The 22929-nt window shown below is 33.0% G+C and overlaps 1 protein-coding gene across 4 annotated transcripts in view; it reads right to left on the bottom strand.

The window, feature by feature from the left end:
• SLC38A11 (solute carrier family 38 member 11) overlaps positions 1 to 22929 on the bottom strand; it is a 69108-nt gene that overhangs the window by 28407 nt on the left and 17772 nt on the right. For all 4 annotated transcript variants that reach the window (XM_074303250.1, XM_074303248.1, XM_074303246.1 and 1 more), the window contains 2 exons: positions 16217 to 16323; positions 12822 to 12901 (listed from right to left, as the gene is read on the bottom strand). In XM_074303250.1, the coding sequence (XP_074159351.1) occupies positions 12822 to 12901; positions 16217 to 16323 (187 nt within the window). The remainder of the gene's footprint in view (positions 1 to 12821; positions 12902 to 16216; positions 16324 to 22929) is intronic.

Raw genomic sequence — 22929 nt, 5'->3', positions numbered from 1 at the left:
CCAGAATTTGTACCTTCTTTGCATAGTCTTAGAAAACTGAGAATTATTATCACACCATCATACAGCTTTGCAGTAAGCAAATAGTAAGTTTGGTATGATAAATACAGGATGTTGTTGGGAAGACTATTCAAATAGCTTTATGAATTGTATAAACAAAAGATGGAGAATCTTAGGAAATCCTACAAATGAAGCTCATAAAAGAAAAGTTGTTCATTTTTAGCCCACTAATTTAAATGCTAAACTATAAAAAAGTAATCTATAATATAGGCCACCCTATTGCTCTTTAGACCAATAAAAGAAAGTCTAATGTATCAATTACTTATGTTAATTATTGATGTTCTGTCTTTACAATCTTTTAGCATGAATCAAAGAGTATACTATTATCACAGCAACAGTAGAGTTCACTTTAATTCCCTTAGATTTCACCCTAAGGCATGATAGTGAAAGACAATCCTTATACTTTATCATTGATCAAACTGACTGTTTTCTTTCAAAATTCAGTTCTTCAACACTTAATGTTCCTTTCCTGAAAAAAAAGTCATAGGGTTACCCAGTTATCTTGGTTTCTTTTAAATGTGGCTCTTAAAATATGTGTTTGACATAGATTTGACAATCCCACTGCATATCCATGTCTTGCTCCTTTGCTTCAAGCTCCTTTATACATGAATATTGCTAATCATTTCCTTGTTGTTGAATCAATTTTCTCTTTAATGTTGGCATTGATGGACAAAGAGTGGCCAAAAAATGCTTGGGGAAATTATAGATCACATTCATCTATTATCTTAGAAAATTACAGATTTTAGATAAATACTTGATATATTAGTAATCTAGTTAAGAAATAGTAGTATCCCTAAGTGAACTTTAACAGACTGACTTTAAAAAATAAAGATTCGAGTACTTTGAGCTCTGAATTTAGAAGTCTCAGTTCTTTCTTTGTATCATCAGATACAAAAGTTAGTATAGTTTTCCCTAAAGCTTTGTAAGTTCTAGCCACAAGAACTAAATTTATTAGTTTGTGCTCTTCTGAAGAATGCTAGCCTAGAGAATATGGCCCAGGTTCCTTTCTCCTTTTAGGGCATGAAGCTACACACACTTAAAATATGAAGTTAATATACCTGGAGGAATTAAAAGTTTACAATTTTATATTTAAGTTCTGCTGCTTAAAAAAGTCTTTTACTGGTACTTGAACACTGATGTAAATTTATTATCAGAAAATGAAATTTTATGAATGTAAATAAATAAAAATAATATGGGAAAAGGGCTAGAAGATGCTTGGAGGCTTTTAGGATTTGTCACAGAAGTCAAATAGACCTGTATTTATATTCAAGTCACTCTTATTGTTTCAAAGTTTATGCAATTCATAATTTGTGACATAATAAAAGATGACATAATAAAAATAATACAAGAAGGGATAGAGGAAGTTTTTGGGATTTATCACAGCGATCAAACTGTTCTGGGTTTACATACATGGTACTTTAATTGCTTCAGAGTCTATTCAGATCAAAGCAAAGGGGCTAAACTAAAAGGGGAATGAAGAGAAAAAGAAAGAAATAACATCTTATCCCCTAAGACTAACACAAATAGAAACACACACACATATACACACGCTCATACACACACACATGCATGCATGCATTTTGAGTTACAAATTTAAAAGAAAATTTTTTAGGGACAAGGAGAAAGTGCTTGGACTAAATTCATGGCAATTTTAACTAAAATTACCCATTTTGCACGTAGTGCATCCAGTTCCAAAAGAGAATCATCTTACTTTGAACATCTTATATTTTGAGCAGTGATAAGATAAAGATAGGAAGGAAGAGGAGGGGCTGGAACTATGTGGTCTCTGAGGTTTCTTCCAGTTCTAGATCTAGCATCCTCAGATAGCTACAGTGATCACAGGCCTATGAAAACGTGCTGCAGGATTGTTCCTTATCATCAGAACATTTTGCCTCCACATCAGGAGATCAAACATTACATGTCTCCATGGCATTGTTCCAAATGTTTTTTACTAAATACAGACACCTTCCAAAGCATACAATCTCTACAGGGACTCTGTTATTGGCAAGAGAACACCATGCATTAACCTATTTAACCAGACATATCCCTGGAGTTAAGTGCTTTGGCTGTTGTGTAAACAGAGCTCTCCATTTCCTGTCACATTACAAGCCATTAATGATACAGACAGAACTCTCCCCACTTTGTGAACCCCTTCTCTTATCTGACTTTGCAATCACCATCTGCATCAGTTGACTACTTCCCACCTCCTCCATACTTCTTGCTCCATCTGTCCTGGACAATCAGTGTTTAGATGAGCATTGCAATTGTCCAGAAATGAATTTCTCTATAAAATTTAACTTATACTATTGCTTTACACCTAAGTTACTATTTTTGTGCTTCATTGTCCTCATCTCAACTTCCTCTGGTTGTTGTCGTTTTGGTTCTAAAATCCAAGAATCAAAGTGGAAGATGACATTAAAAATTATAGAAAAACAGAACAAAGCTTACCCTACTTTATCCTGATCTTTTACTAACACATCATTTTACTTTCCTCTATCAGGGGTTCTCAAACTACAGCCCGTGGGCCAGATGCGGCCCTCTGAGGACTTTATGTGGTTATGGCAAAAGAGCTGAGGGGCTGAGATAGAGTGTGAGTTTTTGTTTTTACTATAGTCTGGCCCTCCCACAGTCTGAGGGACAGTGAACTGGCCCCCTATTTAAAAAGTTTGAGGACCACTGCCTAAATCATGTAAAAAGCAAGGACTGTCAGATAGCAACAATAATGCAAGTGTTCTTTTAAAGAAAGGAGGGAATAAAACATCTAGACTTCTCTCCAGGACAAGACATTTTCTTCATTTTATGTTTAAAATAAAGAATTTCATGCTTACTTTGGAAGCACATATAATAAAATAAAGCATTTCTCATGACTTTTTTTGATATATCTAGACCACTTACAATACTTGATAATTAACTATTATAAAGATGTACTTGAGAAAGGATTTAATTTAAATGAACATTCAAATAAAACAAACCATTAAAAAGTATGTTGGTCAAGAAAAGAAGAGATTTAGATAGGATAATCTACTCAAAGGGTACCAGAGAAATTCATTAGCAGGAATGAATAGGCTGCAATAGGCCCAATTGTCTATCAGATCTCTCCAACTCAACACTTCAGAAACAGAATTAATTATTCTTCCCCTAAACCCATTCTTCCTCCTTACATTCCTGCTTCAGTTAAGGGTACCACTGTTTGAAACTGAGGTAGTTATCATCCTCAATTCTTCACTGTTAGCCATATCTTTCTATTTAATAAGTTATCACATCTTATTGATTCAATCTCCATGGTATTTCTCATACTTATCTACTATTCTTAAGAAATGATTGCTCCAAGTTGGGGTTATACTAATAATAGAGGTAACAATATCTGATAGCCTGACTTGATTAGGATAATTCAGAAAAATAATGATTTCAGTATGCTGTTAGATCCTGAACAGGATGTAAAATCATGGAATTAATAGTTTTGTTCCTAAAATGAAAATTAAAATATTTTTTAAAATAACTAATGGTGAATTTAGAGATTATTTAATCTAATTTCCTCATTTTACACATGAGAAAACTAACAACCAGGAAGTAAAGTTAGTTGTTTAATATCAAATAAATAATAGTAGCAGAACTAGGATTTGAATTTAGATCTCCCAATATTCTTTCTCCAATTTTCTTCCCAATTGAAGAGGAAAAGACATTAGCATTATTGATCACTGAGTATAATATACATGAGAGTTTGTCATGGAAATTGTTTTAAAATTGTATCTGCTTCTGTTTCCCCTGACCACCTACTCCCTTCTAATTAGTATACTAAATTTATAAGCAGCCAGTATAAAGTAGCAACAGCAGGAAGAGTGAAGTGCTAGGTGAGTAGAGTGCTAGGAGTGAAGTTAGGAAGACTCATCTTCCTGAGTTCAAATTTGGCTTCAGATGCTTACTAGCTATGTGACGCTAGCCAAGTCACTTAATCATGTTTGCTTCAGTTTCCTCATCTGTAAAATGAACAGGAGAAGAAAGTGGCAAATCATTCCAGTATCAAATAAATCTCAAGAGTCGGAAATGATTGAAACAACTTAATAACAATAACAATATTGCAAAGGGAAATCTAGAAGTCATGGAATGTCCCAAATATCAAAGGAGCATAATTTGTTAACTGTATCCATTATTAATTAAAAATCACATCTTGAAACTATGGGCTAAATCAGGACCTTTTAGTCCTATGATCTCAGATATCCTCAGTAAAATCAGCAGAACACCAAATGTTACTGATAATTTTTGAGATAATGTTAGTATGTTAATGAACTAACCCAAGGTAGCATGGATAGTCTGTCTTCCACTATAAATCTCCATTAAACACAGCCTAATCAATGGAAATTGCACAAAATGAGATAATTCATTCATTTTTCATTGTCTTACTTGGAGACAGCTGTGCTCCTTTTGGAGTGAGAAAACAATACCCAAGCATTTCCCTGTGTAAGCAATAAAAAGCAATACTTTGTGCTACCTGCTAAAAGCAATGAGAGTTGTAGAGGAACTATACCACACAGCTAAGAGCTACCTGTAGAGAAAAGCATATGGCAGGTGAAGACAAGACTTGTGGAGGTTTGAAGTAATCTTTGTATTTGAGAATAAAAATGACTCTGAGGATTTATATTAAGATTCATTCAACAGATTCTGTTTTGTGTTCCTTTTAAATTAAACTTTCTTTTGTAATATTATAAGCATCCTACTTCTATGAGGGAATAGCATGTGAAGATTTTCTTAAAATTTTTTGAAGATGGACATTTAAGTCAAAAAAAAAAAAAAAAAGGTGAGAAAATCTACCCAAATAGAACTATTCCTGCCCTGTCATCAGAATCTCAAAAACAGGGAAGTGAGTAGCACCTAGGTAAGTGATGATCAGTAGTTGAGCCACTCTATTAAAACATAAGTCAAAACTTTACCCAGTAGAGGATACAATTGAACATGTATGCAAATTTGACATGTGACAGTTCCATTGTACCTTGCTCTGGATAGAACTCACTTTTGAACATTATGTTTACTTCTGGGCTCCATATTTTAGGAAGGATATTGAAAAGCTGAACTGTCTAGGAAAGGATGACCAAGAACATGGGAAAGAGTCTCAATAATATGCCAATATAAAGCTCTATTTAAGGAAGTAGGATGTTGGGCTCTGAGAAAAAGACCTAGGGGAAACATAAGTATCTTATAAAGGGCTGTCAAATGGATAGGAGCAAAATTCACTTGTTTCCCTTGAGCCAAAAGAGCAAAACCAAAAGTACTGCCTGAAATCTGCAGAGAAAAATTTACTTAATATCATGGAGAATCTTTCTTAAAATGCAAGCTATACAAAATAGAATGGGCCACTTCAGGTGGTTGTGGTCTGCTCTTCAATGGAGGTCCTTAAGCAAAAAGTGCAACACCACTTGGTAGAAAAGGTGATTTTTAAAAATGAGATACAGAATATTTAGTTGGTCTTGGAGGTCCCTTCAGACTCTGAGACTGTGATTTCATGATCAAAGGTTTTTGAGACTTTGCATATGCAATATATTGCCTAAGTGTGAGAAGCTAAGGGAAAATAAAATTTAAAAATAATTTGGTGATTGTTAAGAGCACAAAAATATTCATGGTCAGTCTTGAAGAAACTCAATCCTATTTTTAAAAATCATGCTTTCAGCCAAATCAATTGATTTAAAAACAAAAAACAAAAATATTTCCCTATTCCCACATGTTTCGGTAGAAGATCTTGCACTAGCAACATTCTTAGCTAACATCTACATTCACAGATTTGGCCAAACAAAAGAAATATGATTTCTTTGTAAATAGAAGCTATGGCTGTGTAGAGAGTACTCAATCTTTATACCTTGGGCTATTCTGCTTACCCTTGAATTCTAGGGGATGAAAATTGGTTTCCTGTTTGGATTTCCATTGAAAAAACTGTCGATCTCTCTACTTTAATTCTCATATATCTCTTCTTCATTTTTTAAGCTACGGATCTTCCCAGAAAAGCAATAATAGATGACTATAGTCAATTTAAGGATTCCAAGTACGAGTTATACTCATTCATTCATAAATAAAGTTGAATAAAAAGCTTTCTTAAGTAGACTACACATTGAAAAATATATTTCTGTCATGGTCCTGCAGGTATGATCTTTAGCCTACCTAAAGCACTTAACGTTTTTCACATTCTCTAAATAGAACTTCTTTTAAAGTTTTTTTTTTAAACTTGAAGATGACAAATGTCATCTTGTCTATATTTTGATTGCCATCATGTAAATCATGAAAAAATGATTTTATTTGATGGCTTCATTTTAGGCATAGTCTGGACTATGAAATCTCTAACTACTCTTATACAAAGGATCCAATAAGAGGATCATTTCACTTGATCTGTCATTGAATTATACTACAATGAAAATAGCCTCAGAAGAACTAGTATCCTTTGTCATATCACTGAAATTTTGTATAAAGAACATTTTATAATGATATAAATTTGGTCAAATTTTCAAAGTATTGTTACTCTTCTGACCATGGCTTCATGACATCTACCAAATAAAGTTCAAATTAATGGCATGGAAATCTAAACCCATATGCACATTTGAGGAAGTGGCATGTAAGTATTTAAAGTCATGCTTAGAAATACAATGTGATTATGATGTTATAATTTTAAAAATGTGCAAAGTGTACACAACTGAGTATTTACACTATAACATAATTTTTATTCTGAATGAAAATTATATAGTAGTACCTCAAATGATCTTCATTTGTAAAAATGGGTGAACAAACAAAAGAAAGCATTTTGTTAGGAAGTGAAATGAAAGTTTTCATGGTAAAAATACTTTTGGTTGAAGGTACCTTTGATTTTTGTAAGCATAACATCAGAAAGGAAAAATTATTTCTTTGCTTTTGCTTTGGTATAATATCTGAGTTTCTGGAAGGCAATTAAACTTTCTTACCACTTAAAATTTTTAGAACATAAATGGTTAAAAGTATAAAACAAAGCTAATTATTATGTCTCAGAGAACTCAAAAGTTCCTGGACTGTAAATATTTGAAATCTTGTCAAAAAGTATAATTTATGACACTATGGAAAAAGAACTTGAATTATGTGCTTTATTTTTAAATCACTGCTGCTAAAAATGTGTTTCCATAGTAACAAGGTCAACATCAGCAGCTACTGTAGACTTCCCCCACCCTTTTTTTTTTTTAATAGTGGATTTCAAGATCTCTTTCAAATACCTATTTAGAAACTCAATGAAGAAGCAGTTTTCTTGTTCATCCATCTGAAGCAGAATGAGGCAAAACACACACACACACACAGAATACTGTAGGGCTTATATTTTATGGATAATGAGCATTTGTAGCTGTCACATTTCCAACAAGAAGTCAGTCCCACTAGTTACCACGCCAATCCCAAACATGTTCTGCTATAAGCCTGATCATCTTTCAAGACAAAAAGGTTATTTACACTCTTACTCTAACGGAAACAAGGAGCTGCAAGGTATCTACAACACCTTTCTTTTAACATCTAATTACTGTAAATACTAAAGGCATAAATCCCAATTATTAGAAAAGTTTCATATACTCAGATGAATCTTATCACTTGTTAGAGAAACAGCAATCATAAATTTGCCAAATTTCATTGCTCTTTGAACTAAGGAGCCATTTAATAGTCTATAAAATTAAATCATTTAACTCAAGACTAAAGAACAAATTAATGGTATGAAAGATCCTTCATAATCTGCCCCCCAATTTACCTTTTCCTTTTAATACCTCACTGATAACATTTTTCCAACACTATTTGTTATTTCCCAAACATGTTCCATATGTTCTTGCCTTCATTTTGCTGTTCCTTCTGATTGGAATCACTTCTACTATAGCTACCATATTCACTTATCAAAATCCTATTCACTCTTCTGGACTCACTTCAAATGTCATATCTTTCCTTTAATTTCTTCTTTTAAAAAGATAAGATTACTAATTGGAGATTTATAGTTGATTTATTGACTGCACTCCTCTTTGTTTTGGTCTCTCCCATCTGCCTTTTTCCTTCCTCTTATCTCTTACCATTGGGTTAAAAAAATTAACTTTTAAAAATTATAATAGGGATTTGAAAAATGACTGGATTTCTAGGATTTTTAATTCAGAAGGATTAGCATTCACTTACAATCCTGAAATTGATTTGGATTATTTGAATTTTGAAGACAAACTTGAACCACACCTAGGAAGTTTAAAAGAGAAAGGCACAGTCTTTAAGAGAAAAGAGTAAGAAAGAAATTAATGGGGATTATAAAATCAAATTAGTAGCACCAGTAGGGATAGTTGGTCCCAAGACTGCCTTAAACTTAAACTGAGCAAAAAAAAAATTACAACACAATGGTAATAAGCAATTAAAAGGAAAAACTGAAGGAAGGCTGAGGTGCATCCAAGAAAAAAAAAAGGCTGAGGTGTACCATCAAGTTCTGTAATTCTCTTGTAATAGAAAATTGAGACTAAAGGTTTCAGTTGTACTTACCTCTTTGAGGACCATGGTCAAGTTATTCCCAAAGGTTTGTTTTTTCTCCATATTTCCCCTCCTCCCTTGCTCATCCTATTAACAGACACTGTAATATATATTCTTGTCACCTCTTTTACCTAAATGCTTCAAGTATCCTGATTTTATTTCATCAAATTTAAATAGGTGAGGGATTAGCTAAATCTACAGAGGACTTTAAATTAAGATGGAGAATTGTGTAGGTCTAATGATATTTTAGTTGACTCCAACAAAGTCCTTAAAAGAAAAGAGAAAGGGCCTAAAGGACAGTTTATTGCCCTATGGCTAAAAATAAGATAACTATAAAACTCTGGTCTCTGATGTGAGAAGAGAAAACGGCATGGTAGAAATAGGTGAAGCTTAGGTTAGAGATTCAGAAGAGCTGAAGGAACAGAAAAGAATAAGTACCTTCCACAGAACTACCCATTAGTTCAACAAATGTATTTGTGAGCTTATGCACAGGCAGAGATGACATCTTATTTAGCTTTGTATTCCCCCATAATACCCTACACTTGGGCAATATTCAACACATATAAATTGAATGAATAATGAATTATTTTTGTATATATTTTTTCCTTCATGTCAGTCTATTCTATTTTACTTGCTAAATAAATAAAAACCTTCATGAAGGTTTAAAGATTCACTTATCAGAATTCTTCATAAGGCAATGTTTCAGAATGAAATATTTTTATCTTTTAATTGAAAGATTATAATGAAACCACAATTTGTAGGGGTGGGGCATAATAGGACATCCCTGGATTTGAGACTGGGGAAGCTGAATTTGAATTCCAGCTCTCATTTTTATTACTTGTGTAACTATTGACAAGTTTCATAAGCTTTCACCATTTTATAATGCAGGTAAGGGATATAACTATTTGACTCATGAAATTATTTTGGGTAACAAAGTGCCATATTATATTATCAATATTATTGTTTAATTTTCCTTAGTGTGTCTATTTATGTAGATATTGAAATAGAAATCATATTGAATATAAGTGGAAAATAAAAACATTGCATTGAACAATATAAACTAACTTTATTGAAATATAAAATGTTAATGGCTATAAATACACATAGCCTTTTCTTAACTAGAAACTTTTTTACAAGTAACTTTAAAAATAAGTCTATTATTTATCTAATAAAAAGGCTAAAGGCCTCATACTTCTCTTCAAATGAAATGGAAGTAGTTTTGAGTAGTTTTCTGTGTTAAAGTGATTGATACTAAAGCCAAGAAGAAGTTGGCTCAGAACATAGTTACAAATTTAAGTGTTACAAAAAAATCTAACAAGTCAATAAAAAAATTTTTTTTGGGGGGGTGATGATTTGAAGGATTGGTAATTCAATAGATAATTGCCTAATTCCATTTCACATGGTTTCCTTTATAATAAAGAAAATCTCAAAAGTGAAAGGTTCTCTGAAATTTGAAAATATTTCCATTATTGAGGGTATTTTGAAAAAAAATTATTAAAGGAGACTAGGCAAGTTTTTGCAAATGTTTCCTATACCACATCATATTTTTATAGCCACACTATTGACTGAAAGATACAGTGGATACAAGATTTTATAGTACTTCTCAACTGATGATTATCAGAAAGCATTTGACTTTGTATAACAAAACAAAACAAAACAAAAATTTCTTCCAATAAGAAATCTCTTGTTATGTTAAAATTAAACAAGATGTTTATGATGGAATGTTATTATTCTATAAGAAGTGAAGAGTGGGATGCTGTCAGGAAAAAACAAAAACAAAAACAAACAAACAAACAAAAAATACCATGGAAAGTCTTCCATGAACTCAAGCAAAGTGAAATATACTGTATACAAAGTAATAGCTATGTCCTGAGATGACCAGCTGTAAATGACTTTGCTATTCTCAATGTACAATTATCCACGACTACACAGACGGACTTATGATGAAAAATCTTATCCATACCCAGAGAAGGAACTGATTGTGGCCAACTACGACTGAAGCATTCTCTCTTTCTCTATTTCTCTCTCTCTCTCTCTTTTTTTTTTTTTTTGAAAGTTTTTATTTTCATTAGGATGGAAGATTTGTTTGTTTTCAAAACGACTTTTATGGAAATGTTTTGCATAACTTCACAAATGGTTTCTTAATTGTGAGTGAGGGTAAAGGAGAGAACTTAGAACTCAAAAAATTTAAAAACAAATATAAAAAATTATTCTGAATGTAACTGGGGGAAATATTAAATAAATAGAATGTTAAAAATATAAAAAAGATTAGACAAGATTTTTTGACACATGAAAACATGAAAGCAAGAAATAAAACAGGGAAAATGTTCTTGCCTAAAAATTTTATCTCTGTTATAGAGGATGTCTTGTACAAGGTCCAAAAGGTGGTAAAATTCCCTGAAAATGATGAGATTTTCCAGATATTTTAGTTTATATGTAGTATTTCGTTGTTTCAAACTTCAGATTATTGTAGGATCTTATACAATTGGAAGCATCTAAGTGGCTCAATGGGCAGCTACCTGTGTTTCAAAAATATTAACTCATGTAGTTTATGTTCATTATGCTTCCTGTTTCTGTATCTATATACACCAGGGCCATCTCCAGTCATCCTAATCTACATCTTGCCACTGGACCCAGATGGCTCTGGAGGGGAAAATGAGGCAAATGACCTTGCACAGCTTCCCTCACTTCAATCCAATTCCCTCTCTAATGTCATGGTCCTCTTTGGAAGGACAAACAATATACATAGATACACTAAGGCTCAGTGGACAGAGCACAGGACTGGGAGTCAGAGGATCTGAATTCAAATCCAGCTTCAGATTCTTTGACCCAGGGCAGGTTACTTAATTACTGTTTACTTTAATTCACTGGAGAAGGAAATGGCAAATAACTCCAGTATCTCTGCCAAGAAAACACTATGAACGTTATGGTCCATGAGGTCACAAAGAGTCAGATGTGACTAAACAACTGAACACAATAACTTGATAGACCATCGGGTCTAGAGTCAGAAAAATGAGTTCAAATTTGATCTTATTTATTAGACTGGCAAGTCATTTACCCTCTATCTCAATTTCTTCAATTGGTACAAAGAAAAGCTGGCTCACAATGGACTCCTTTTGTATGGCTCACAAACTACAAATGGTTTTTGACATTTTTAAATATATTAAAATTTTATTTAAAAATGTAAAACCACTCAGCTCACAGAAATCTGAATGGAAAAGAAAGTGGGTCAGTTGTGTGATGTAAGTAAAGAGTAGTGGTCAAATGCTTCACTGGTACCCTCAAAATGTAAAGAGTTTTAGAGGAAAACCTGTGGGCACATTGGGTGGAGAAGAACATAGATAAAAATCATACAATGCAAGAAGATGAAGTTGGGCTGCACTCTTCACTGATAGAGGAAATCTCTGTTTTGATGAGAACAATGAGCCATCAAAAATATTAAAAACTGAACAAGCACATCCATAACCACAGATATGTTGGCCTGTTGATTTACAAATCCTTGAAGCAACCTAAGTTTTCTCCCTTGAACCAATATTATTTTGGTCTTAAACACAAAATAATAAAATCTTTTGACTTGTTTAATCATAGTAGGTTAAAATAAAATGGTATTTGTTATTTATAGTTTGGGTTGCATTTTCACTATATCTTTGATGTTATTGAGCACAAAATCAATATGGGACTGTTTCCTCAACTATAGAATAACAATGACACATTTCTCCTAGGGTTGTTGAGAAAATAAAAGGAAATAGACACTTGATAAGTTCTTCCTTCTTTCCCTCCTTCCCTATTTCCTTTTTTTTTTTCCTTCTCAGAATGATCTTGTAAGATAGGTAATCTTAAGTAGTATTATCCATATTTTATAGGTGAGGAAAATTAATAATAGGTAGCATTTAGATAATACTTTAAGTTTGCAAAGCACTTTATATGTGCTACCTTATTTAATCATTGTGAGACTCTTCTGATGTAGGTGCGTATAGGTGCATGAAGTAGGTGTGTGGGTGAGGTAGATATTATCTCCATTTTATAGATGAGGAAATTGAGACACAAAGAAATTAAAAGACTTGCCCAGTATGAGATAATATTATCTAAGACTAGATTTGAACTCAGTTGTTCTTGATTCCAAGTAGAGCACGCAATCCCCATTCCACCAAACATGAAATAACTGAGTCACATTCACACAGCTATAATGCAATCCTTCTCTAAAATATATATGATGTTTCATTTTTAACATATATGTGATGACTATAAATTCAAGATCAAATTAATAACAAAAAACTTACATGTTTGGACCGAGGGTGAATACTCTAATGATTACAAACGCCAGGATCAATGCAGTTAAAACTGCAGAAATAAGGGATGCCTGCAAGAGAAAATACACAAGTGTCATCAGTTTGAGGCAGATATTTTAATTTTAATGTTATTTTATTCCTTTAATCAAATTTAGCTTTTCTGATGACTTAGTGCACTAAGATTCACTAGTTAATTCCATTTATTGTTATAGATAGGAGTAGGAAAATTCCAGTCTAGAGATCATATATGATCTCATATCTGAGCTTGACTTAATGCTTGTGCTTTCCCTCTAAAATTAACTTTATTTTATACATATTTTGCTTGTTTTTGCATGTTACTTCCCCCATTAGATTGTGAGCTCATTTGAGAACAGGGATTGGGTTTTTATTTATTTATTCATTTATTTATCTATGTATATCTCGTTTATTTGCCTTTCTTTGTATTCTCAACACAGCTCAATGCCAAGCAGATATCAGAAAATAAAAGGTTCTTTACTTATATGCATCCAGTACTCAGGGTAAATACTGAGTAGTGATATTGCCATAGACAGCTACTTCTGCAAAACCACAACCAGATTTACAAGCTATTAGTGGATTTTGATGGATAGCCATAAGATGGTAATTGTTAGGACTCCTAGTTTGTGTCTGTATTTGTGCAGATATTTCTATTTATATTTCTGTTTTATTTTTTCCCCTGTCTTATTTTTCCTGTCTTTTTCTTCCTCGTTCCTCTTTTTCCCTCTTCTTCATTTCTCTTTTAATTGTCATATCACAGAAACAATATTAAATTTAAATTGTATATACTAAATGTAAGTAAATTATAAAAAATAGATGAGCATATTTCATGTTTTCTGTTCTTAATTCTAAAAGCTAGTTTGTAGATAACTTGGTATCTTTTTTTATAGATGTATGGAGAGAGAACATTCATCTGATCTTTGATTAATATTTTTTTTTAGTTGGTAGTTCTTAATACAAAAAAAAAAAAACCCACCTCACCAGCTATAAACAGGAATGTACTGGAGTTACCTCAAGTCAGCTTTCAACAGCTAATTGTTAAATTTTCAATGTAATTATTTATATTATCCAAATGGGCAAACATTACAAAGTAGAGCTTGACTTATTGTATTGTTGATTTTTTAGACTTATGTTATGGAGATAATGTTAATAAATGCATATTAAACTTAAAAGTGAAAAAGGTATAACTTTTTTCTTTTTAATAACTTCAGTCATTAATCCTTTACAGTATACTACTACCCATAATCTCAATAGTGATCAGATCTATGATTTTAATAGTTTAAGACACTCCTTGATAAGAATTTTTTTTTTTTTACCAATACAAGTCAATCCCTTCTTTGCAATTTTTTTTTTAATATTAGAGAACTTCCTATAGCTCTAGGATTTGCCCATGGTCACATGTAAAAGTGGGACATGAATCCATCCTAGCTTCAAGACCAGATGTCTATCTAACACTTCTGCCTGCTTTCCTCAGTCAGGATTATAGGGTGGCCTGATGTGCTAGATGCATGTACTTCTGCTAGGAATTCATTTCATTTTTTGGCATTTGAGGTCTCTTAAATGATTGGCCATATTAACAGCTTTTTTTTTTTTTTTTAGTTTTTTGGTATATTAAATTTAAAATAGAATGTATGCTCTTTTCTAGTAGGAATTGTTTCATTCAATTCATTTATCTGGCAGTAGTATGCACATAGGAACATAGTAAGTATTTAAGAAAAGTCTGTTGCTTTATTGACTTAAAGGAAAAATCAAAAAAGAATGCTAAAAATTATTAAATACAATGGGAATGTTCTCCTTTTAATTCTCATGCTTTTTTCTATAATATAAAAATATACATATGAGAAAAAAAAGAATGAAATGAAACAAATGGCAAATGCAACCAGGCAGGCTATGGAACTTTGGACAAAACCTGAGTATATCAGGTGGAAAATTTGAACAGGATAGAACTAGAATTATCTGTATCCTCCATATTTGTTGTTGTTCAATTGTTTTAGTCATGTCCAACTCTTCAAAACTCCATTGGGGTTTTCTTGGCTAAGATACTGGGGTGGTTTGTTATTTTCTTCTCCAACACATTTTACAGATAAAGAAACTGAAGTAAACAGGGCTAAGTGACTTCCCCAATATTACACAGCCACTGTATGAGACTAGATTTGATCTCAGTTCTACATGACTAGGCCTAATACTATACCCACTGTTTTACTTAAGGGCCCTATGATATTCACTCTATACTTTATATTGAATGCATAACCCTAATGCTGTGGATATGTAATAAAAAGGCAAAGCTTAAAGTTGATTGGATTACTAAGAAATTAGTAAGAATTCAAAATGAATGACAAGTTTTCACTTCTCATCATAAATATTTGCTATTATGTTAAGTAGGGCTAAAAATTTAGAGTTGGAAAGGATCTTAGAAGTTCAACTAATCCAACACAATAGTTTTATGAGGAAACTGAATCCAATGGTTAAGTGACTTGCAAAGGTCACTTGAGTAGTGATAGAACTGGGAGTCAGCTTCTCTGACTCCAAATCCATTAGGTTCTTTTTCAACTCATGACATCAACTAAGAACAATAAAAATAACCTTCAGGACAGCAAGAAATATGCTCCAAGAATCATATTTGAATAACAATATAGTAATAAATAAAGGTTATAGGTATACTTTATTGTAAAGTTTAGAGCTGATTATTCTTATAAGAACAGAAATCTGGCATTTATCAATGTAAAATACATTGCAAGCCTTGAAGTACTATAAGGTGATAGTTGCTATTATCTGCAGTAATAATCATTTTAAAATTTATTGAACTTGACAAAAAGTGTTAGTAACAAATGGATAGTACTTTGCAAACAGTGATATTTTATTATGGTAGAAATGGACAAAAATGGATTATAGAATGTAAACAATGGTATTTTGTTATGGTAGAAATGAACAAAAATGGATTATAGAATTAAGATTTGTTTTAGCTACCTACAAAAAATAAATTCTGCTTGTACATATATATATATATATACACACACACACATATATATATATATGTATATATATATACATATATATATATATATAAATATGGATTCCTTTTTCATTTTTGCTCTTAAGAAACAAAGCTTGTAGTTTGTGATAGTACCTGCTTTTAACAAGAAAAAGAAAGGACATATTTGGTTCACACTATGATTTGATGTTTAATCACTGATCCTAAAAGACTAATCTAATGACTCAACTATAGTTTACTTTAGGATAATCATAAATCATCTGGCTTTGCAGATAAATACTACAATTAAGAACTCTGGGAAGATGGCTGTGTTTTGGCACAATTACTTCAGGTAACAAGGAACAAACATTTCTGCTTCTATTTTAATTGTGAAGATTACCTTTCCCAGCTTTGCTATGTCACGGTACAAGCATAAAGGAAGGGAAAAGGCAACTGTGGAGAGCCCAATAATGAAGTGTCGGCTGATGAAAAAGTTATCAGGATCAACTAAAATACAAAGAAGATTATAACATGTTTAGGGGTTTATATAACAAGAGCATATATACATAATTATACATAACTTTTTCAATTTTTTTGACTAGACCTGTGATTTTCTTGGTGAGAGGAATTTCTTCTCTCAATGTAAATTGGCACTTTCTCTGCAGCTGAAAGTTCTAGAGAGTTGTTTGAGAAGACACTAATTAGATGCCACAGCCATTATGGTTAGAGAACATTGCATTTAAACCTGTGTCTTCTTGACTCCCAGGTAAGTTTTGCATTCACTATGCAATATTGCTCTTCATGTAGAGCATATATTCAATAGAAAACATTTGTTTCCTTCAGATCTGTGATTTCATAATTCTACCATATCTCTAATGAATGGTTTTAGAAAACTGGGGAGGGGGGCAACTGAGAGTTTAAATGGTATGTGCCAAGGTCACTTATCATTTATATACACACACACACACACACACACACACACACACACACACGTCAAAGACAGAACATGAAATCCAGGTAACAGGATCATAGCACCATAGATGTACAGCTGGTAAACCTTTCATTTCATAACTGAGAAAGCTGAGGCCACAGGAGGTTAAGGAATTTGTCCCATGTCACACAGGCAGAAAGATTCTTTTCAGTGTACTCAGGTCTTTTTGACTCAAATACTATTCTTCTAGTTACTATGACATATGGTCACTTATTTTTTTTAAAGCTCAATATATTAAAATGTAAGTCATAGCACCAAGATTTTTGGAAGAAACAATTCTCAGGAAAGCATATCAAACATATAAAACTACAAATATACATAAGGCTCAGTCTCTAGTTAAAATGTTCTAATATTTCAAGTCAAAGTGTGAGGTTTTTAACTTTATCTCATTTTAAAAGGAACCAAAAAAATAGTTAAAACTATGAAATGTACTGAAATGTACTTTTTTCCCCCCTGAGGCAATTGGGGTTAAGTGACTTGCCCAGGGTCACAAAGCCAGGAAGTGTTAAGTGTCTGAGGTCAAATTTGAACTCAGATTCTCCTGACTTCAGGGCTGGTGCTCAACCCACTATAACAACTAGCTGCCCCAGAACGCACCATCTTTATATCTTTACATCCTTCCAGGGAAAAATAAATGTACAATTTTTTTTTCCATCATAAGAGCAGAAGGAAGTCCTGAGTGGCCATGGCAGAACTTCATGAGACAACAACAAAGACTTTTGTGTTCTGAGATAACATGAAAAACTCTTTGATATTACAACAGTAAGAATGCTTTTTAAATCCAAAGGTAGTTTAATTTTTCTTTTAGTTGTTTGTTTAGCTTTGAGACATACAATGAGAAGGGGATTTATTAAATACTTTCAGGAAAAAGATGACCTTTTTATATTATCATTCTTTATGATTTCATTTCTGTTTTCTTCTAGGAAAACCTATTCTCCAGTGTTATTTAATCCCCAGAGAAGCTTCATGATCCTATCTTTCCTTACATAAAAGACATTTGACTAGGAGGAAAAGTATTAGCATATTGTCTTTTTCCCTCCTCTTCTCCTGTTTAAAGTAATTTCGAGTGGGTCATAAGGTATCTATTAGCCAATATACATGCCAATAAGTGGGCAACCATTAATTAAGTGATGGCAGCTGAAGAAGAAAAAGCTGAAAAAAAGAGGGAAGTTTTGTAATCTAAGCGGTAAGACTCTGGATGTCTGGTTTTTATCTTATACTGAGTAGGGTACAATGAAAAACTTGCCTAAACATACTAGCTACAAGGTTGGAGAATATGAAAGGTCAGGAGTGAGAGAGAAAAGGGAGGAGGAGATAGAAAAATAAGAAACAGAGAAAAAGAAACAGAGCTATAGAGAATCAGAGCTAAGGACAAAAATAGAGACAAAAAGAGAGAGAGTTGAAAAGCCACTAATTCCTACTCCAAATTTGGTCAGTTGGGACAACAGGTCAAATGAAGACAACAGGATTTATCATGGTAAAGAAAGTCTCTTCTAGAGAAATCCTTATATTCAGGACTCTAAATGGCACTGGAGATTTAAAATTTAATAACCCCTCAGGGTCAACAGTTGTTCTTGTAAGTAACTATTTTTTCTTCCTTCTAATAAGATTTTCATCTGTAATAATATGATCTCAGCTTGGGGAAAAGGTAGCATGAAAGGGAAAGAAAAGTCTATGAGCCATGAAAACAATAAAATCCTCCAAAAAATAGGTATTTTATGTGACACTTTTTGGTGACATAAAAGTTATATTTATAAATTATCTATATTTCTCATTTTTTGAATGGTCTTTTGATTGGAAAAGGCTAGCACAAAAGTCTGAAGCTAATAAAGTAAAACTTAAAAGCTATAATTGTCAAGTCTTACACTTGGATTCAAATAATTAAGTGCACAAGTAGAAAATGGGAAAAGGGGTTAGACAAGTTTATCTAAACATGACCTGGGTTTGTTGTTGTTGTATTGCAATGTCTTTTAAAAACATTTATTGCAATGTTTTAGGAGATAATAGTCTAAGAATCCAAAAAATGATTTGATGATCATAGGCACTAAGAGGCATAATGAATCCCAAGTCCACATCTCCAATTACTTGCTTGTCACTTAGATGCCTCATGCACCTCAAATCAAAATGCACAAGATGGAATCCCTTATCTTTCTTTAACGCCCAAGTTTCCTAACCGCCTCTAAACTTTCCCATTTCTGTAGAGGGTATCACCATACTGATCACCCACCTTTGTCCACAAACTCAATCACCTTTTATCCTTTACTCTTCTATCATCACCTCTCTCCATCCCCCCACTCCTCACACACAAGCACAAACATACATGTAAAGGGCTGAAACTCTTGAGTTAATGCACTGAGGTCAGACAACCAAGCACTTAAGGCTAATTACCAATTGGACAATACTCTATTAGCATATGCTTGGAAAATGGCCCTTCCCACTATTCTGTGCTGGTTCAATCTTTTGGTGTATACAGAGAATTGTGGGAAGGATTAGGGGGTGGAGTAAGACAAACTAGAATCACTTTTGGCGGTGGAAGAGGAACAAAGAGGTTGTGGAGATCCTATGTCCATTCAATTCACTTCTACCCCTAAAGATCAAGAATAAAGACGAAGGACTTTTGCTTATCCTGACTCTGGCTGATTCTAAAGTATCCAGGGTGCTGACTCGGTGTACACACACACACACACACACACACACACATTGATATATATCAACTTCTCTTCACTTGCATGACCACTAATCTAATTCAAGGTTTCATCAAATCTGATAAACTCTCTAATTGGTCTTCCTGCTTCTAATCCCCTTCCCTCAATAAGTCCTTCATACAAAAACCAAATTAGTCTTCCCAACATATGAATAAGTTTGATGGGCTCTAATTTACATTGATTCATAACTCTTCAAAATTCTAATGAATGCCTTAACTTGGAATCCAAATAAAAGTGAATAGAATGTTGAGTTAAAATCTGGTTATAGGGTCACTAGCTATGTGACCCTGGACAAATTACTTAAACTGTGTTTGCCTGAGTTTCTTCATCTGTAAAATGGGAATAATAACAGTTCCTACTTCCTAAGGTTATTGTGAGGAGCAAATGAACTAATAATTGTACAGTTCTTTGCATGGTGCTTGGCACATAGTAAACCCTATATTGTTGTTGATGTTGTTTGTCCTTCATTCTCAGAGACGAGCATGATATCAGGGAGGTGATGCTTTTTCATGCAAGAGAATTGGATTTAACTGAGGAAGGGCTGTATAAGGTTACCTGCCTCACTTTTCCCTCAAGAGCCACCTTGGTCCAATGACAAGGTATAGATCAAGATGATTTGAGATAACCTTGGATGAAATGAGAGAACTTGCCCTTTTTAAAATATTAGCTGTTGTTACTATTATTATTAAAGTCCTAAATAATCCTTTTTGCAGCCTATCACTTCATATTTATTTTACACTACTCTCTTTCATGTACTTTGTTTTCCAGTTAAATTGACTACCTTGTCTTTCCTGGACTCAGCATTTCATGTCTTGTCTTCAGTGCCTTTTTAGAGTTTGCCTGCCCACCTCTGGAATGCACCCTATCTTCACTCCCACTTCTTAAAAATCTTAGCTTCCTAAAAGTTTTGACTCAGGTGCTTATAAAAAACTTCTAACCTCTAAATAACCTCCCTTCCAAATGACTTGTATTTCCTTAAATTATGAACACACACTGAAACCTTCAGTATAATATAAACTCTTAAAGAACAGGGACTTTAAAAAAAATCATGTGTATTCCCTTTAAGGGTGGCTAGGTAAAGCCATAGTGCAAAGAGTTCTGGGTGGAAAGTCAGCAAGATTCCTCTTGAGTTCAAATCTGACCTCACACACTTACTATCTGTGTGATCCTGGCCAAATCACTTAACCATTTATCCAAAAAAAGATTGGACAACAAAACAATATCCCCTTTCCTACCTCCATCTTACACTAGCAAATACTTAATAGACATTGAATAGAATTGAAATGAATCAAATAATGTCCACGATGAAAGATCTGAAATGCATCTGTTCTTTGCTCTGTTAGAACACACTAAAGTTTTGTGTTTCAATTCAGAGCATCATAGAAGACCACAAGTGGTCTAGAGTACATCCTAAAAAAAGGAAAGCAGAATGTACCATGGGAGAACTGATTGAAGGAAACTGGGATGTTTAGTTTGAAAAAAAGAAAAAAATGAAGAGGAGGGTAAGGGAGAGGGATAGATCATAGCTAGGAGGAGGATAAAATTATTCTGCTAACCTTCTTAGAGGGCAGAATTAGGGAAATAGGAGAGAAAAGGGAATAAGCATTAAATAATGACTACATATGCCAGACACTGTTCATAAGGAAGGGCTTTACAAATATCTCATTTGATTCTCACAACAATCCTATGAGACAGATGCTATTATCTCCATTACACAGTGTAGGAAATAGGCAAACATAAGTTGTGACTTGTCGAAGGTCATACAGCTAAAAAATGTCTGAGTTGATATTTTATTTCAGGTCTTCTTGATTATAGTCTTTGTGCTCTACCCCAATGCTTCTATAGCAAATGGATAATGTGTAAGGGAAAAGTAAGTATGAATTATGATTTCATTCATTTAAACTGAGTCTTCTATATCATGAAATATAGGTTATGGTATAGGTAAACCAAGTCCCAAGCTATATCAGAAGGGCTTCAATTATCTGAATCATTTGGATAATAGTCTTCATTCCCTACCTAGATTTATATTCATAATAGATAAATATGTGCAAAAGAAAACTAGTTTTTCCAACATGTCATACTAAAGAACCTTTAAGGTTCTGGGGGAACATTTAAATCAAATGTTATGATTAGGCACACTAAAGAGTAATCATATGTATCTTCCTAATTATTTTCACTTTGGGGTTTATTACCAATAATGGATCATGTGGGTTAATATTTCTAAAGCACTTAGCACAATGCCTGACACAGAATAGGAGCTTCATAAATGCTTCTTTTCCTCCTCCAATACCTATCAGGCAAATATGCATATGAATATCCACTTTTAAAATAAATTGTTTTTAGGGAGTCTGGAAAATGAGTCATATGTAATACTTCATGGTCTTGAGATACAGCTATGAAAACAGCTTTCAGTGAGGGCATACTTAATCTGGTGTGCATCAAGAGTTATGGTTTTGATTTCCTGTAAAGTTATGGAAAATGTCCAAATGCCCTTCTAAAAACATTGGTATTATGAGGAGTCCTGAAAAATAGATTTTGTGTAATGACTATTATTGAAAATATTCTGGCCTTTAATTTTGGCTCTCTCCTAAGAAGTTAAAAGAAATCACTTAGCATTAAATATGTCACACTTAATGATGGGGAAGATAATCTGTCAAGGCAAATAATTCTTTGATTATATATCTTGTTTTAGTATTTATTTCACTAAAAATAAACAGTTCATTCTAGGCAAAGATAAATATGAGGAAACTTGCAACAGTGGCTGCTATTTATATATTATGCTTTTAAGATCTGCAAAGTGCTTTACATGCAATATCTAATGTGATCCTCAAATCACCAATTTAGGTAGATACTACAGGTATCCATGTCAATAATTTGTGAGTTCTACTTCAGTATCAGTCATTATTCCACAGGAAGTCCTGCTACCTCTGAGGAGCCACTGCACTCATCCTAGTATTTAAGTTATATTTCTCCTCTGGTTATGAATGAAAATGTGGAAGCTAGATGTCATTAACCCTTATAATTTTATTGTGAGTAAAAGCTAGCTTGCTAGTGGCTTAATAACTCATGAAACATAAAAAGAATAACAACTAATAATACGTAATTTTTATGTCGCTCTTACTATGTGCAAGACATTATACTAAGTGCTTTACATTATTCCTCATTTGAGTCTCATAAAAACTCTGAGAAATAGATGCTATTTTTATTCCCATTTTATAGATAATGAAATTAAATTAAACAGAAATTAAGTGACTTGCTCAGAATCACACAGCTGCTAAGTGTCTAAAATAAAATTTAAGTTGAGCTTATCTTGCTTGACAATTTTTCAAGCACCCTGACCTCCAATGGTAACTCATAAGGAATTGAGATACTGATTTTACTATCATCCTCAAGGAAAAAATGGCTAACTGAGAAAGA

The sequence above is a fragment of the Sminthopsis crassicaudata genome, chromosome 3, assembly GCF_048593235.1.
Source record: "Sminthopsis crassicaudata isolate SCR6 chromosome 3, ASM4859323v1, whole genome shotgun sequence".
NCBI lineage: Eukaryota > Metazoa > Chordata > Mammalia > Dasyuromorphia > Dasyuridae > Sminthopsis > Sminthopsis crassicaudata.
The sequence above is the reverse complement of the archived record's forward strand: the minus strand, read 5'-3'. Positions and strand labels throughout refer to the sequence as shown.